Source organism: Leptopilina heterotoma, unplaced genomic scaffold (genome assembly GCF_015476425.1).
Source record: "Leptopilina heterotoma isolate Lh14 unplaced genomic scaffold, ASM1547642v1 Lhet_112, whole genome shotgun sequence".
NCBI classification, from domain to species: domain Eukaryota; kingdom Metazoa; phylum Arthropoda; class Insecta; order Hymenoptera; family Figitidae; genus Leptopilina; species Leptopilina heterotoma.
The window spans coordinates 258,133-274,698 of NW_025110831.1; the positions used below are offsets into that span (position 1 = coordinate 258,133).

A 16,566-nucleotide genomic window follows, 5' to 3' on the forward strand; every position below is an offset into this window, starting at 1 on the left:
CTGAACGCACCTGTGCATTACATTAATATGTTTCGTTATCTACCCAACCCTGCACGTCACTGAAATACGCTCTCAGCCAGCGTGTTGAAACGAAATCGTATTTTTTTTAATTAAAAGAACGTGTATTTTTCAAGAAAAAAAGTATCCTTACGCGAAATTCAATTACGATTAGACATAATTATCTCGAGTATCTAAAAATTGTGGAAATATTAACAAATTTATTCTACAAATAATATTTCACTGGGATAAACTTTTTCTATAATATATAACCTCAAAACTTGATAAATCCATATTTTCTTATTTCGCCAGAATGGCCAGAATTATTGTACATGATTTTAGCAACAATTGGTACAATTATTATTATACGAAGTATTTTTTCTGAAATTTAAAAAAGTTCATGGCAAACGTTAAACATTAGTCAAATTATAATCGGAATGTCTAATTGTCTATTAATCAAGAATCTGATAAATGATCCGAGAGGATAGTTTTTGGTTCATTTTTAATTAAATGCGCATCGTTTACACGAAGTTATTTCTACTCCGTAATTCTCGAAATCAGTTTTCGAGTGACACCTCTGGAATTTCAACATTTGCATAACTTGGCAAATCATCTCTTACACCACTACTATTTAAACAATGGAAATTATTATTTTCCAATAGTACAATTTTTGATGAACTTCGAGAATTATAAAAAAAAATTGAATTACTTAAAAATTGTACTAGTTATTGGATACTCTCTTTCTATTATTGTTTTTTTTCTTGAAGTAATTATACAGTGAGAAGCCGAATTTTTCTCGAAAACCAAATTTTAGATTTAGATTTGAAAAATAGTAGTAGAAATAATGTCTGTAGAGTGATTAATACTTATATTTCATTTGAACAATTTTTAACAATTTATTACAGTAGAAAACAATTATTTACTTTAATAATAATTATAAAAGGATATAATATTATAAATATAATAATGAATATAATATTAAAAAAATTGTTATTGATATTATCTTTATATTTTTATTTACATTTTTAATATTTTTATTCCTACTTTTATTTTATTATTAATTGACATATAATTATAATGATTTTGTATATATACTACATTATTTGATTTATTATTATGAGATTGAGAATCATTAGAGCCATATTCGTCAAACATTAGATATGAATCACTCACATCAGTCAAACATTGAACAGAGAATATTATACTTCGCATGTAATGGTAACATTTATATACATATATATGACAGTTTGTAATGGTGTGGTCATTTCAAAGTCTTGAATGGCTGGTAATTTACTCGCATCACTGTCAAAAGCAGACAAACGGTTTTGCTCCAAATGCAAATGTTCCTTCGACAAACATTTATTCAGTCCCATCTTCTTTTTTGTACCCTCTGCCATTTTATTCTGCAAAAAGAAGAGACCATTATAAATTATCCCTAATTCAATTTATTTCTTTTCTTTATTAATAATAATTTCTCGAAAATTTGTTTCATTAGTAAATAATATTTTGATGTTTTTTTTTGTGTCGACTTATATAAATAAGTAAAAAGAATAAATAAATATAAGTAATAAATAATAAATTAAAAATAATATAATTTTTATTCAAAAAATAAAATCTGAATTTGCAAAAATTTTTTATTATCATTAGATGATAACGAGCTTTGTTTACAATGTATGCTTGTTATAATCATTGTGAATAGGGAATTACAAGAGTGTCTCTTTCAAAGTTATAAAGTTATGAATATAAATTTGGATTTTTAATTAATTTTTCCTTTGAGTGAAAAATAGGAGAAAAGATGTGAAAGAGAATTTTTTTTGTTTTCTTTTTTTAATAGGTGAGGGCGTTAGAAAATAATTTTTTTTCCTTTTATATGTGGTTGTGACTATGTATCATTTTGTCAACGACCTCGTGATGAGATAACGGGAGTAAATTTCTCAATTCCCAATCTCCATTCAGTGTTTATATGAAGCAAGCCATTTATTAGCACGGTTAAAATTGATTTTTCATTTTTTACACCATTTGCAAATATGGATTATTCAAAATTTCTGTCAAAAGTCGTCAGTATGCGGGGTCCTAATCTAATTCGACAATTGAGTAAGTTTCTTTTTTTATATATTTTTTCCAATTGTTGAAAATTGTATGTTATTCTTTTATTATATTATCAGTGTTTTATATAGCGCATCATATTTGACTGAATGAAAAAACTTCAAATCTTCATAACTTTTTTTTATAAAGAATCGTAAAATAATGTAAAAATGAAATTTATTTATACATTTTAAGACTATCTAGTTTTTAATAGAAGGATTTTAAAAAATATATCGAAAAATTCCATGGAAGTACCCCCATGGAATTCCATGGATTCCATGTACTTCTGTGTTTCGGAAAAAGCTCTTCTTTAATAAAAAAGAAAGCTATAAATTGATGAAAAAAAGCCCAAATTTGATAATCGCCTCTAAAAATTATTTTAAAAAATTGTCAAGACCAGCGTCGTTTTTCGAGACACACTTTTTAAATAATTTTTCTTTTCAAATATTTTTAATTTTAAAATTATTTTATGAAAGTCATTGAATTCTTCCAAAGAATTTTATTTAAAAATTTGAGAATTATTGAATTCCTTAGAAGAATTTTATTATAATTTTTCAAAATCCTAATTAAATTCTTTTGAAGAATTTCTTTCAATTTTTTTTTAAATAATAGATTTTCTTTGATAACTTTTTATAGAAAAATTTGCAAAAAAATAAATTAAATTCTTCTCAGAATTTTATTACAATTTTCTAAAATAATTTAATTCATTTAAGGAATTTTATTAAAATATAAAAAAATAATTCGATTCTTTCGAAGGTTTTTATTAAAATTTTAGAAAATAATTGAATTTTTTCGAAAAATATTATTAAAAACTTTTAAACATTGAATTCTTTCATGAAATTTTATTAAAATTGTATTAAATATAATTGAATTTCTTCGAAGAATTTTATCAAAAAATTTATTGGATAATTAAATTTCATCGCAAGAATTTTGGTAAAATTTTTCAAAATTCTAATTCAATTCTTTTGAAGAATTTATTTGGAATTTTTTTTTTAAATAATGGAGTTTCTTTATTAATTTTAGTTTGAAACTTTCAAAGTAATTAAATTATATGAAGAATTTTTTTGTCAAGTTTTTAAAATAATTGTGTTTTTTAATTATTATAAAATTAAACACTTAATTATTGAATTTTATTAAAATTTTTAACCAATAATTGAATTCGCTCAAGGAATTTTATCAAAATATGTAAAATAATTAAATTATTTTAAAAAATTTCTTTAATTTATTGAATGTAATCGATTTTTGTTAATAATTAGTAATAAATAATTTTATTATTAAAATTTTATTAAAATTATTGATAGAAAGTTAAACTTTTTAAACAATTTTATTAAAGTTTTTTTTGTTAATAATAATTAGATTCTTTTGAAGAATTTTTTAAACTTTTTTTTTTTAAATAGTTCAGTTTTTTTTAACAATTTTAATTGAAAATTTTGAAAATAATTGAATTAAACAAAGAATTTTATTCAACATTTTAAAAATATTCGTGTCTATTAATAATTTTCAATTTCACGAAATTTATGGGAAATAATTGAATTTTTTCGAAAAAAATTTATTTATTTATTTATTAAAAAAAAAATTGAATTCTTTCATGAAATTTCATTAAAATTGTATTAAAAATAATTGAATTTTTACAAAGAATTTTACTATTTATGAAAATAATTCAATTTATTGTTTCAAAGGATTTATTAAAATTTTTAAAAATAATTGAATTTTTTTGAAAAATTTTATAAGGAATTAAGGAAAAAATTGAATTCTTTCAATTTTCAATTTCACGAAATTTAATGAAAATAATTGAATTTTTGCAAAGATATTACTTTTTATAAAAATAATTGAATTGTTTCGAAGGATTTATTAAAATTTTAGAAAATAATTGAATTCTTTTGGAAAATTTTATAGTGAATTAAGGGCATTTGAACCATTATGACGTCACAATTTTAAAACTCATGCTTTGCACACATTGTGACGTCATAATGGTTCAAATGCCCTTAAGACAAAAATTTAATTCTTTCGTGAAATTTTATTGAAAATAATTGAATTTTTCCAATGATTTTACTATTTAAACAAATAATTGAATTGTTTCAAAGGATTTATTAAAATTTTTTAAATAATTGAAAAAGCTCTTTTTTAATAAAAAAAAAAGCTTCAAAAAAGCCCTTCGACTAAAAACTGTATTATTTTCTTATAATAAAACGAGTAAATATTGAAGAAAGAACAAAAGAAGAATACTGAAATAAATATAAAGACATCGAAAGAAAAATGTATGATCGAATATGTAAAGTAGCGATTGAAAGACTTATCTTTTATTTAGAAGTGACATTTTCCTTATATAGTAGATAGTACAAGAGGTATTGAGATGGATACATATTCAAGATTAAGCTCGATAGACAGGTTGACCTCCCTCTCTTAAAAAAAAAAAAATCCTCAAAGAATATGATAGAATGCGGTAAATACCTTCTCAAGAAGGACGTGACTCAACAATAAAAAATTGAAATAAGAGCAAAGCTATAATAAACAAGAATTTTATATTTCATAATGCTGCTAATTCTCGAAAAAAAATTTCTTCTACAGATAGAAAAGTAAAATTAATTAAAAATTAATTATCATCAAATTAAAAAATTTAAAATTTGTTATTTATTAAAGATTTTTTGGTCAAATTAAAAACTTTTGTTAGCATTTTTTAATATTTTTAGTTTAATTAAGAATATTTTCAAGTTGTTTTCGTGCATCTATCTTGATTAGAATAGATGATCACAATCGCAAAAAGTTACCTAAGGATAAGATAACGATTATAGTAATTTGCAAAAAAGCGAAAAAAAATTTTATATTCTCTAATCACTTTTATGCAGTCAGTGAAAGTTTTCATCTCACAATGGATTACTCTAAACGTTTTACAGAAAAGGCAAATAATAGAATTCCCAATTTTATTAGTCATATGGGTAATCGAATTTTTATTGTCAGATAAACTTTTTTTTTTGCATATACTGAAAATTGTAATTTCAAATAATTATTAAAATTATTAACTTTTGCGCCATAATTAAAATGTCGCATTCTGAAACTTTTTATACCTCCTGTTGAACCCCAATTGCCAATTGTATAAATAAAAAGTGTAATTACCTTTTCGAAACAAAAATTATCTTTTTTGGAATGAATTTACTTTCCTAATAAAAATAATCTAATAAAAATCTAATAAAATAAAAATAATTTCAGCCCTAGCGTACAGTAAAAATCCAACTGCGATATTTTTTGCTGGTGGTTTGCCGAATACTGAAACATTTCCATTTAAGGAGGTGAGTGTTGCTTGTAAAGATGGCACTTCCATTGAACTGCAAGGACGTGATGTTGATGTGTCATTTCAATATGGACCAACTAAGGGGTAAGTTAATTTAAACTTCAAAGAAAAATTTCTTTACTTTCCTGTATTCTCAATCCAGTATAATCAATACTATTAATTATGACTCAAAAATTTAGGAACAAGACATGTTTTCTTATAGTTGGTTAAAAACACTTGCAGATACCTTCCGCTAGTGGACAAATGGCGAAAATTCCAGGAACAGTGGCACGCACCAAAGTTTAACGACTGGGACGTTCATTTCACCGCTGGATCTCAAGAAGGATGTAGCAAAATTTTTGAATTGTTTATTAACACTGGAGATTCTGTAATGGTACAAACTCCAACTTATACAGCAACTCTACGAGCGGTGAGTTAACTTTTTGTTTTTTTTTTAAACAATTTTCGTGATGATTTATTATCGTGGTAGTCGCGAATAGCTGGCAGAGAGAGAGAAAGTGACGACTGCGCACGTAGGACGCGCCGCGTCTCTTCCCCCACCGCTCGCTCTCCTCGCGCCTTATATACCGTGCGCTCAGTCCCTTTTCGTCAGTTCGTCTTCCGACTTGCCTCGAGACGCTCTTCGATCTAACCAGGCTTCGCATTCATCTACTAAAACCTACTATTTACTACTTTTTTTACATTATGATACTATTTGGATACTTTTTTTTTAGATTTCAGCCAGAAAAACCAACTAATTCAATTTTTTTAGAATTTCCATTACTTTAACTTCGCTAATACTAGAAATAAAAAAACTATTCTCAAAAATTATAATCAAATTCTTTAAAACGATTCAGTTATTTTCAAAAAATATTAGAAATTCAATTATTTTCCATATCTAGTATTTTCATGAAATTTCGCAAAAGAATTCAATTATTTTTAAAAAAATGATCAAATTCATCCAAAATTCAATTATTTTCATAAATACAATTCCTCACAATAATTCAATTACTTTCACTAATAAAATTTTTCATAAAAATTCAATATTTTGAAACAATTTTTGATAGAATTCTAAGCAAGAGTTTAATTATTTTCATAAATAATAAAACTCATCGAATAATTTCAATTACTTTTAATACTATTTTAAATTAATTAAGAGAAAAATTTTATTATTTTCACAAGTTTTCCACAAGAATTTAAAAATTAATTAATTAAATTTAATTTTCAATTTAAAATGCAATTTTCATAATATTTATTAAATTTCGAAAAAATGAATTATTTTAAACATTGTTTATAAAATACTTCTGAAGAATTCAATTATTTTCAAAAAATAATAAAATTTTTCACAGAAATTCAATTCTTTTTTTATGCATTTTTGAAAAAATTTTTCGCAATAATTCAATTATTTTCATAAATAATAAAATTCTTCTCGGGAATTCAATTACTTTTGAAAATTTTAATAAAATTCTTAGCAATTATTCAATTATTTTCTTAAATAATAAAATTCATCGCAGGATTGCAATTATTTTTAATACAATTTTACAGGAATTGATCACAAAATGTAATTAATCTTAAAAATTTAATTTCAATTCCTCGAAAAAATCAATTATTTGAAAAAAAATTTTTTTTTTAAATTCTTCGGAAGAATTCAATTATTTTTACAAATTTTAATAAAAGCTTTCGCAAGAATTAAGTTATTTTTACAAAAATAAAAAATTTTTCCACAAGAATTCAATTATTATTTAAAAAATTTACTGAAATTCTTTGCAAGAATTTAATTATTTTCAGAAATATAAAAAAATTTTCAAAGAAATTCAATTATTTAGAAAAATTTACTGAAATTCGTTCCTAGAATTCAATTCATGAATAATAAAACTCTTCACAGAAATTCAATTATTTAAAAATTGAAATTTGCTGCAAGAATTCAATTATTTTCATAAATAAAATTTTCACAGAAATTTAATTATTTTCGAAAATTTTAATAAAATTCTTTGTAACTATTCAATTATTATTATAAATAATAAAATTCTTTACACGATTTCAATTATTTTTAATACAATTTTAAATGAATTTCTCAAAAAATGCAATTATTTTTAAAATATTTATTTAAAAAAAAATTTCTAATTAGAATTAATTGAAAAACGAATTTTAGTTAAAATTTCAGATTATAATTTAATATTAACTGCGTTATATTATGAATTTTTATAAATAGGTAAATTTAAAAAAAGCCTTTACATTAAAATTATGAAAAAATTTAGTTCCTCTGGAAAAATAATAAAATATTTATGTATTATTGAATAAAAATTATTCAAGAATAAATAATTTAATTGAGAAAATTCTTAAAAAAATTTAGTCTTTTGAAAAATTTTAATTTTAATTTTTTGATTTTAATTTTTTGAATGTAGTTAATTTAAAGTAAAAATTAAAAATATTTATTTAAATTTCCAATTAATTGGAAGTCTTTTCAAATTTCATTGAAATAAATTTTATATTTAAAAAAATTTCTTTTTACTTTTAAAAGTTATTTTTGAAATATAATTGAATTTTTTTTTCTAACTAAAAGTTTTGGAAAATAATTGAATTTCATGAAAATTTAAAATTCAAGTTATTTACTACGTTAAGAAAAAAAGTGAATTTTTTTATGGAAATCAGGGAAATATAGAATCAAACTTTGTTGGTGTAATTTTTGTAAATTGGTTAAAACGTTTTTTTCAGTCGTCAAATTTAATTTTTCGATATCTACTTTTTTTTACTACTTTTTTCACTCTTAAAGCTACTATTAGACACTTTTTTTAAAATTAATTGTTGAGTGCAAAACCTGATATAATTTTATTAACAACGAATGGTAAATAACAAATCTGCTCATTAATATTATTTTATATTTTCTTTTTCTCTTTCTGAAAAGTTGAACTCCAGTTCTTTAAAAATTGTTCCCTTTCTTTTAAATAGCAGAAGGGATTTTTTTTTATTAGACTACCAGGGAATTTCTCTGGCCACTAAAGTGTTTTTAATTCCACCTTCTCCACTGCGTTGAATCTGATTTTCTCGAGCTAAGAAAGTCCAATAACAATTTCGTGATACTCCCAACGAACAAAACAGCAACAGTTGTTTATAGTAAATTTGTTACACTAATCTTGTAAAGTTGCCTGCGGCAATTTCAGCTAATCCATTTGTTGCTGGGATGAGTCCTCGTTTTATGGATAATTCCACCTAGTTTAGAGGCTTTTTACCTTTTTTAATTTCATTTTTAACTTAACTACTTTATTCCATAAAAAAATCTTGGTTCGTTAAAAACAAATTCTGCGCCTTGGCTTAAAACTAATAAAAACAATGCTAATCTTTCAGCACATCTCAATTCAAGTCTGCATATTCCGAACGAAATACAATTAAATTCTTACATATTTAATTTTGTGTTACAATTTCCTTGTCAATGCAAATATTCTGAAAGCAATTATTCCTAACATTCGGGATTAGAATATTCCTTGAAGTCTTGTCGGCAAATTCTCAAACAAGTCGCAATTTCTGATTCTAATTCAAAATTTGATATTAATCATACAGATTTCGCACTCGATAATTAATTTTAAAAAAGTAGCAAAAAGTAGCATTTAAACTAAAAAAACGTGGTAAAAAAGTAGCTGTCGAAAAATTAAACTTGACGATCAAAAAAACTCGTTTTCGACACTTCACAAAACTGACAAAAATTCCATTCTATATTTTATTTTTCTGACTTTTTCCTAATTTTCATCAAAAATATTTACTTCTTTCTTAATCCTGCTAATAAATTGAATTCCTGCAACGAATTTTATTATTCATCAAAGAATTTAAATGTTTATAAAAATAATCTTATTTCTGTGGAGAATTTTATAAAAACTTTTAAATAATTGATTTCTTTCGACTAATTTTATGCAAATTCTAATTTAAATAATTAAATTCCTCAGAAATTTTAATTATTTAATTTCTTCTTTCGAAGAATTATTTATGTAAATAATTGAATTCTTAGAAAGAATTTTATTAAACTCTAAAAGAATAATTGAATTATTTAAAAAGAAATGTAATTAAAATTGTATTTAGAAAAATTAATTTCTATCGAACAGTTTTATTAAAATACTAGCTGTCGTTCCCGTCTTCGATAGGTTTTAGTTCCTACCCATACAATTAACAGTGTTTCTACCACTCTGGAAAATCACGAAATAGCCGGGAATTTAATTGGTCCGGAAAAAAATAATAATTAGTTACCATTAGCTATTTCGGTAGGAAAATACTACTATTTAAATAGTCTCCATCCTTTAGCAACAAATCAAAAATTATTAAAAAAATTAAAAATTCGAAAAATCGAATTTCTTAAAATTCAACATTTTTTCTTCTCTTTTATGGCATTGAGCTTCATTATTTTTGGGCTCTTCAAAAATACTTTACTTATTTAATAGTCTCCAGCCTTTGGTAAAAAATCAAAAATTATTAAAAAAAATCAACAATTCAAAAAACCGAATTTCTTAAAATTCAACATTTTTTCTTCTCTTTTATGGCATTTAGCTTCTTTATTTTTGTGCTTATCAAAAACACTTTACTTATTTAATAGTCTATATCCTTTGATAAAAAATCAAAAATTATTAAAAAAATCAAAAATTCAAAAAACCGTATTTCTTAAAATTCAACGTTTTTTCTTCTGTTTTATGGCATTTAGCTTCTTTATTTTTGTGCTCTTCAAAAACACTTTACTTATTTAATAGTCTCGACTTTTTGGTAAAAAATTTAAAATTATTAAAAAAATCAAAAATTCAAAAACCCGAATTTCTTAAAATTCAACATTTTTCCTTCTCTTTTCCTGCATTTAGCTTCATTATTTTTGTGCTCTTGGAAAATACTTTACTTATTTAATAGTCTCCATCCTTTCGTAAAAAATCAAAAATTATTAAAAAAATCAAAAATTCAAAGAACCGTATTTCTTAAAATTCAACGTTTTTTCTTCTGTTTTATGGCATTTAGCTTCTTTATTTTTGTGCTCTTCAAAAACACTTTACTTATTTAATAGTCTCGGCTTTTTGGTAAAAAATTTAAAATTATTAAAAAAATCAAAAATTCAAAAAACCGAATTTCTTAAAATTCAACATTTTTTCTTCTCTTTTACTGCATTAGGCTTCATTATTTTTGTGCTCTTCAAAAACACTTTACTTATTTAATAGTCTCCAGCCTTTGGTAAAAAATCAAAAATTATTAAAAAAATCAACAATTCAAAAAACCAAATTTCTTAAAATTCAACATTTTTCCTTCTCTTTTACTGCATTTAGCTTCATTATTTTTGTGCTCTTGGAAAATACTTTACTTATTTAATAGTCTCCATCCTTTGGTAGAAAATCAAAAATTATTAAAAAAATCAAAAATTCAAAAAACCGTATTTCTTAAAATTCAACGTTTTTTCTTCTGTTTTATGGCATTTAGCTTCTTTATTTTTGTGCTCTTCAAAAACACTTTACTTATTTAATAGTCTCGACTTTTTGGTAAAAAATTTAAAATTATTAAAAAAATCAAAAATTCAAAAAACCGAATTTCTTAAAATTCCACATTTTTCCTTCTCTTTTCCTGCATTTAGCTTCATTATTTTTGTGCTCTTGGAAAATACTTTACTTATTTAATAGTCTCCATCCTTTCGTAAAAAATCAAAAATTATTAAAAAAATCAAAAATTCAAAAAACCGAATTTCTTAAAATTCAACATTTTTTCTTCTCTTTTATGGCATTTAGCTTCTTTATTTTTGTGCTTATCAAAAACACTTTACTTATTTAATAGTCTATATCCCTTGGTAAAAAATCAAAAATTATTAAAAAAATCAAAAATTCAAAAAACCGTATTTCTTAAAATTCAACGTTTTTTCTTCTGTTTTATGGCATTTAGCTTCTTTATTTTTGTGCTCTTCAAAAACACTTTACTTATTTAATAGTCTCGACTTTTTGGTAAAAAATTTAAAATTATTAAAAAAATCAAAAATTCAAAAAACCGAATTTCTTAAAATTCAACATTTTTTCTTCTCTTCTATGGCATTTAGCTTCTTTATTTTTGTGCTTATCAAAAACACTTTACTTATTTAATAGTCTATATCCTTTGGTAAAAAATCAAAAATTATTAAAAAAATCAAAAATTCAAAAAACCGAATTTCTTAAAATTCAACGTTTTTTCTTCTGTTTTATGGCATTTAGCTTCTTTATTTTTGTGCTCTTCAAAAACACTTTACTTATTTAATAGTCTTCATCCTTTGGTAAAAAATTTGAATTATAAAGAATGCTTCATAAGAATTTTATAAACATTGTTTTAAATAATAAAATTTTTCGAAATACAAGAAATATTATGAAAATTTTATTTAAAATAATTCAATTCTTGTGGAAAACTTTATTTGTAAAAATAATTTAATTTCTTCAATGAGTTTTATTATTTATGTAGATAATTGAATTCTTGCTTAGAACTTTATCAACAAATTTTTTAAAAAATTGAATTTCCATGAAAAACGTTATTAATTACGTTTTAGTAAGTGAGCGCGAAGCCTTATTCATATTCAAACTAATAGAGTGTTTCTTTCTTTTAGAAAAAGCGTACAAATACTGAAATTGAGAAACATGAGAAATATCGTAGATAAATTATATTATTTGTAAAATTAATTGATTGCAGATAATACCATTGCAGCCGGAATTCATAGAAATCCATCAAGACGCAGAGGGAGTGAAACCTGAGGAAATTGAAAAAATTTGTAAAAAGAAACTTGATGCCAAAAAGCCATTGCCAAAAGTATAAATTTTTATTTCATTCATTTCATTTAATTGAACTAAAAATTCTTTTTTTATTTAACATACTTTAAAATAAATATTTTTTTGTTAATTCATACAGATTCTTCACTTTATTGCGGTGAGAAAATTAACAAACGAAAATTTATTTTCAGTTTCTTTACGTGAATCCAACGGGTGCTAATCCTACGGGAACTGTGCTGTCCGATAAGAGGAAGCACAAAATCTACGAATTAGCGCAAAAATATGATTTTCTCATTTTGGAAGATGATCCTTATTATTTTCTTCATTTTATGAATAAGCAACCAATTTCATTTTTATCCATAGACACTGACGGTCGTGTCGTTAGATTTGATTCTTTTAGTAAAATTTTAAGCGCCGGCCTTCGATTGGGAGTTGTAACGGCCCACAAGGATATTCTTGAGAAAATGTCTCTGCATATCCAGTGTACAAGTCTCCATCCATCATCATTGTCGCAGGTTTGATTTTCGTTTCATTTAGAATACAAATTAATAAATTCTTGGCTATTTTTAAGTTATTAAAGCAATTTTGCAGCACAAAATTATTTTTGATAAAAATTATTTTCAATTTAAATATTATATTATCCTCTAAAGGAAAACTGTCTTGAAAACAAATTTGCAAAACAGTTTTCTTTAGAAATAGAATTTAGAAAAGAGGTGTATCAGATTCTCGTCAAATAGTTTCTGAGAGGCAAGAATACGATATGACGATACAAGACAGAAAATGAATATTCAAATAATTAAGGAAATTTTGTGATGCAGGTTCTGGTTTACAAGCTCTTTGAATCTTGGGATCAAGAGAAATTTCAAAATCACTTTAAGAGTATACAAAATTTTTATCGTCAACGACGTGATATGATGCTGGCTGCCATTGAAAAGCATCTTACTGGTAATAGAAATTATTTTTATTAAAAAATTATTATTTCTTTTTGAGAGTAAATATTTTTTTTTAATTCCTTTTTGTCAATTTATTATAATAACAGAAAATAAATTTTTCTACTTTAAAATTTTAATATTTTGTTTTTAAATTTATTAAGTCGGTAAACATATATAATTTAGGTTTTATTTATGTTTTATTTTTCCAGGTTTGGCCGAATGGACAATTCCAAATGCTGGTATGTTTTTCTGGGTAAAAATAACAGTTTTAGACGATGTTTACGAAATGGTGATGAAACAGTGTATCGATCAGGGAATTTACGTTCTTTCTGGGCACATTTTTTATGCGGACGACAAAAAGAAGTGTCAAAATATTCGATTATGCTACAGTTACGCAACTAAAGAGGAAATCGAAAAGGTAAGTGTTATATTATATATATGAAACTAAAAGAGTATTTATTTATTCATAAACTTTGGATATATATATATATATATATATATATATATATATATATATATATACTAGCTGTCGTACCCGTCTTCGACGGGTTTTAGTTTCTACCAATACATTTAAGTTTCTACCAATCTGGAAAATCAGGAAATAGCTAGGGAATTTAATTTGACCGGAAAAAAATAATAATTAGTTACCATTATAGCTATTTTAGTAGGAAAATATTACTATTTGAATCAGTGATTGACTTTTTGTTATCAAATTAGTTATTTTAACCAATTCAAATGCAGAGAACAATATTTATCAATTTGTAGTACTTTAATTAATGTATTAAAAAAATTAAATTTTCCATACAGTTTTTGGAGTTATAGTAGAGTCTAATTGGAACTAATTGTATCGCAAGTAGACCCTACGTTACGACTGCTAAAACCTAACATAAGACCTAAATTTTAGGCTGAAAGTAGGGCTTAAATTTTGACTCGGGTCTGTTTTCATAAATATTATACATCAATAAAAATTGAAGTAAAAAGCAATTTTTTAAAAGCGAATTAATATAATGAAACTTTTTCTTAATTTGATAGGAAAATTCCCGGTTCGGCATATTCCCAGCTTTTTACAGTTTTTCCCGTTTGGTAGATACCCAGTTAAATGTATTAGTATAAACAGAAAACTGTACGACAGCAAGTAATACAATCTATATTTATATGAACTTAAGAAACAGTATTTTCATAAAATAAGTAAATTTTTATAGCCATTTGTAGATTTATTTATGGATAAAATCAAGTAAATTTAAATTTGACAAAAAAGAGATAAACCGTGAAAAGTTTGGACAAAGCAGGGAATTTTGTTAAACAAAAATAGACACCGTGTTAACTTTTGTCTTTACATTGCTCAAAACATCTCTTAAAGTTAAATCTAGAGTTAAAATGAAAAAACGTTTTAACATGTAAGTTTTTGCCTAGTGGCATAATATGCTTGTATTGTATCACAGGTGACTTACAATTCTTGACATCCTGCGAAATCATTTTAATCATAAAAAATTTCCATTTTCAATATTTCTGAACTTCTTGAAAATATTAGATTGATTTGATAAATAATTTTGAATTGCACTATTTTGACATCAAAATATTAATCAGAGACTCCAAAAATACTACTGAATTATACTTCATATAGTAATTAGTATCGATTTTTTGATATATTGAAAATTTTTTATATTTCTTGTAGGATAGTATTTTTTGCAAAATTATGATAAAATCTGACTAAATAACATATAATATTCATTTTTAGAAAGTTTAAAAGCTATCCATTAAAAATTGTGAAATTTGGAAATTTTCCATTTTTCAAGTTTTTGAAAATATTTTTATATTTACATCTTAGTTGTAGAATAGTATTTTTTGAAAAATTATGCTAAAATGTGACCAAATAACATGTAATACTCAAATATAGAAAGTTTAAAAGCAATCCATAAAAAAATGTAAAATTTTGAAATTTTCGATTTTTTGAAAACATTTTTATACTTACATATTAGTTATAGGACTTTATTTTTTGCAAAGTTATGCTATAATGTGACTAAATAACATATAATACTCAAGTATATAAACTTCAAAAGCAATCCATGAAAAATAAAAAATTTTGAAATTTTCGATTTTTTGAATTTTTTGAAAAAATTGAATATCTCCCGTTCTAATTAATATTTTTTAAATCTGTAAATTTATAAACCTTCCTTGGGTCAATACCTAATAACCTACCAAGTTGGACTTAAATCGATTCACATGTTTTTGTGTGATTGGGGTACAAAGTTTTTGTGACAGACAAACATACATACATACATACATACATACATACATTAAATTTTTTAAGAACATTTTTGGAATCTCTGATGTCCATAATAACTAATCATGTTAACATTTTGAAGTTTTAAGCAATGTACAGACAGACATCTGATTTTATTAATAAGGATATATATATATATATATTATTGAAATAAGTTAATATTTTCATTCATATTTTTATTATTGTTATTTAATATTTTATTTATTATTATTATTATTATTATTATTATTATTATTATTTATATACCATATTAGATCCGCTATTTTGAATATTTAAAAACTAACATCTAATTCGTAATCAGCGACCCCGAAAACCCCCGAGTGACAAAATTAAGGTCAATTGAATAAGTTTCAAATTTCTTTTCCGCCATATTGGATCCGCCATTTTTAATTTTTAAAAACTAACATTGAATTCGTAATCAGCGACCCCGAAAACCCCCGAGTGACAAAATTAAGATCAATTGAATAAATTTTAAAAAAGTTGGCCTCCATATTGGATCCGCCATTTTGAATTTTTGAAAACTAACATCGAATTCGTAATCAGCGACCTCGAAAACCCCTGAGTGATAAAATTAAAGTTAATTGAATAAATTTTAAATTTTTTTTGTCCGCCATATTGGATCCGCCATTTTGAATTTTTAAAAACTAACATCGAATTCGTAATAAGCGACTTCGAAAACCCCTGAGTGTTAAAATTAAAGTCAATTGAACAAATTTTAAATTTTTTTTGTCCGCCATATTGGATCCGCCATTTTGAATTTTTAAAGACTAACATCGAATTCGTAATCAGCGACCCCAAAAAAACCCCGAGTGACCATATTTAGGCGAATACATCAACATTTTGGTATTTTAAAGAATAGTGACCAAAACTTTTATATTTGACGCCATATTTGGTCCGCCATCTTTAAATTTTTAATTCTAGTTTACGCTTCTTAAAAGTATACAATTTTTATTAAAAATTATTTTTTTTATGTAAAACTGAAATCATTTTTTACTAATTATTATCTAGATGTAATAAATTTAAATACTAAATATTTCAATATTTCAAAAATTTGTTTTTTTGTTATATTGTTTATTCGAAAAATTGCATTTTATTTGTTATAAATTTGAAATAGTGTTACATAAAATTTTTCAAATATTGAAAAAAAACAATAATTTTCTTTCCAGGGACTCAGTCTTTTGGCGAAAATAATAAAAGACGAATCAGCCAAAAATGGAAAATTAAACAACAAAGTCTAACTATTTTTAATGAAAATTATATCTT

The 16,566-nt window shown here is 23.8% G+C and overlaps 1 protein-coding gene across 1 annotated transcript; it reads left to right on the top strand.

The window, feature by feature from the left end:
• Positions 1 to 4,927: 4,927 nt before the first annotated feature.
• On the top strand, positions 4,928 to 16,523 carry LOC122504813 (kynurenine/alpha-aminoadipate aminotransferase, mitochondrial-like; the record flags this gene model as incomplete). The annotated part of the gene is made up of 8 exons (XM_043616079.1): positions 4,928 to 5,018; positions 5,290 to 5,455; positions 5,594 to 5,780; positions 12,011 to 12,127; positions 12,279 to 12,602; positions 12,906 to 13,032; positions 13,229 to 13,437; positions 16,470 to 16,523. Coding segments are annotated over exons 1-8 (1,251 nt in total), but the record flags the coding sequence as incomplete, so codon positions are not given.
• Positions 16,524 to 16,566: the final 43 nt, after the last annotated feature.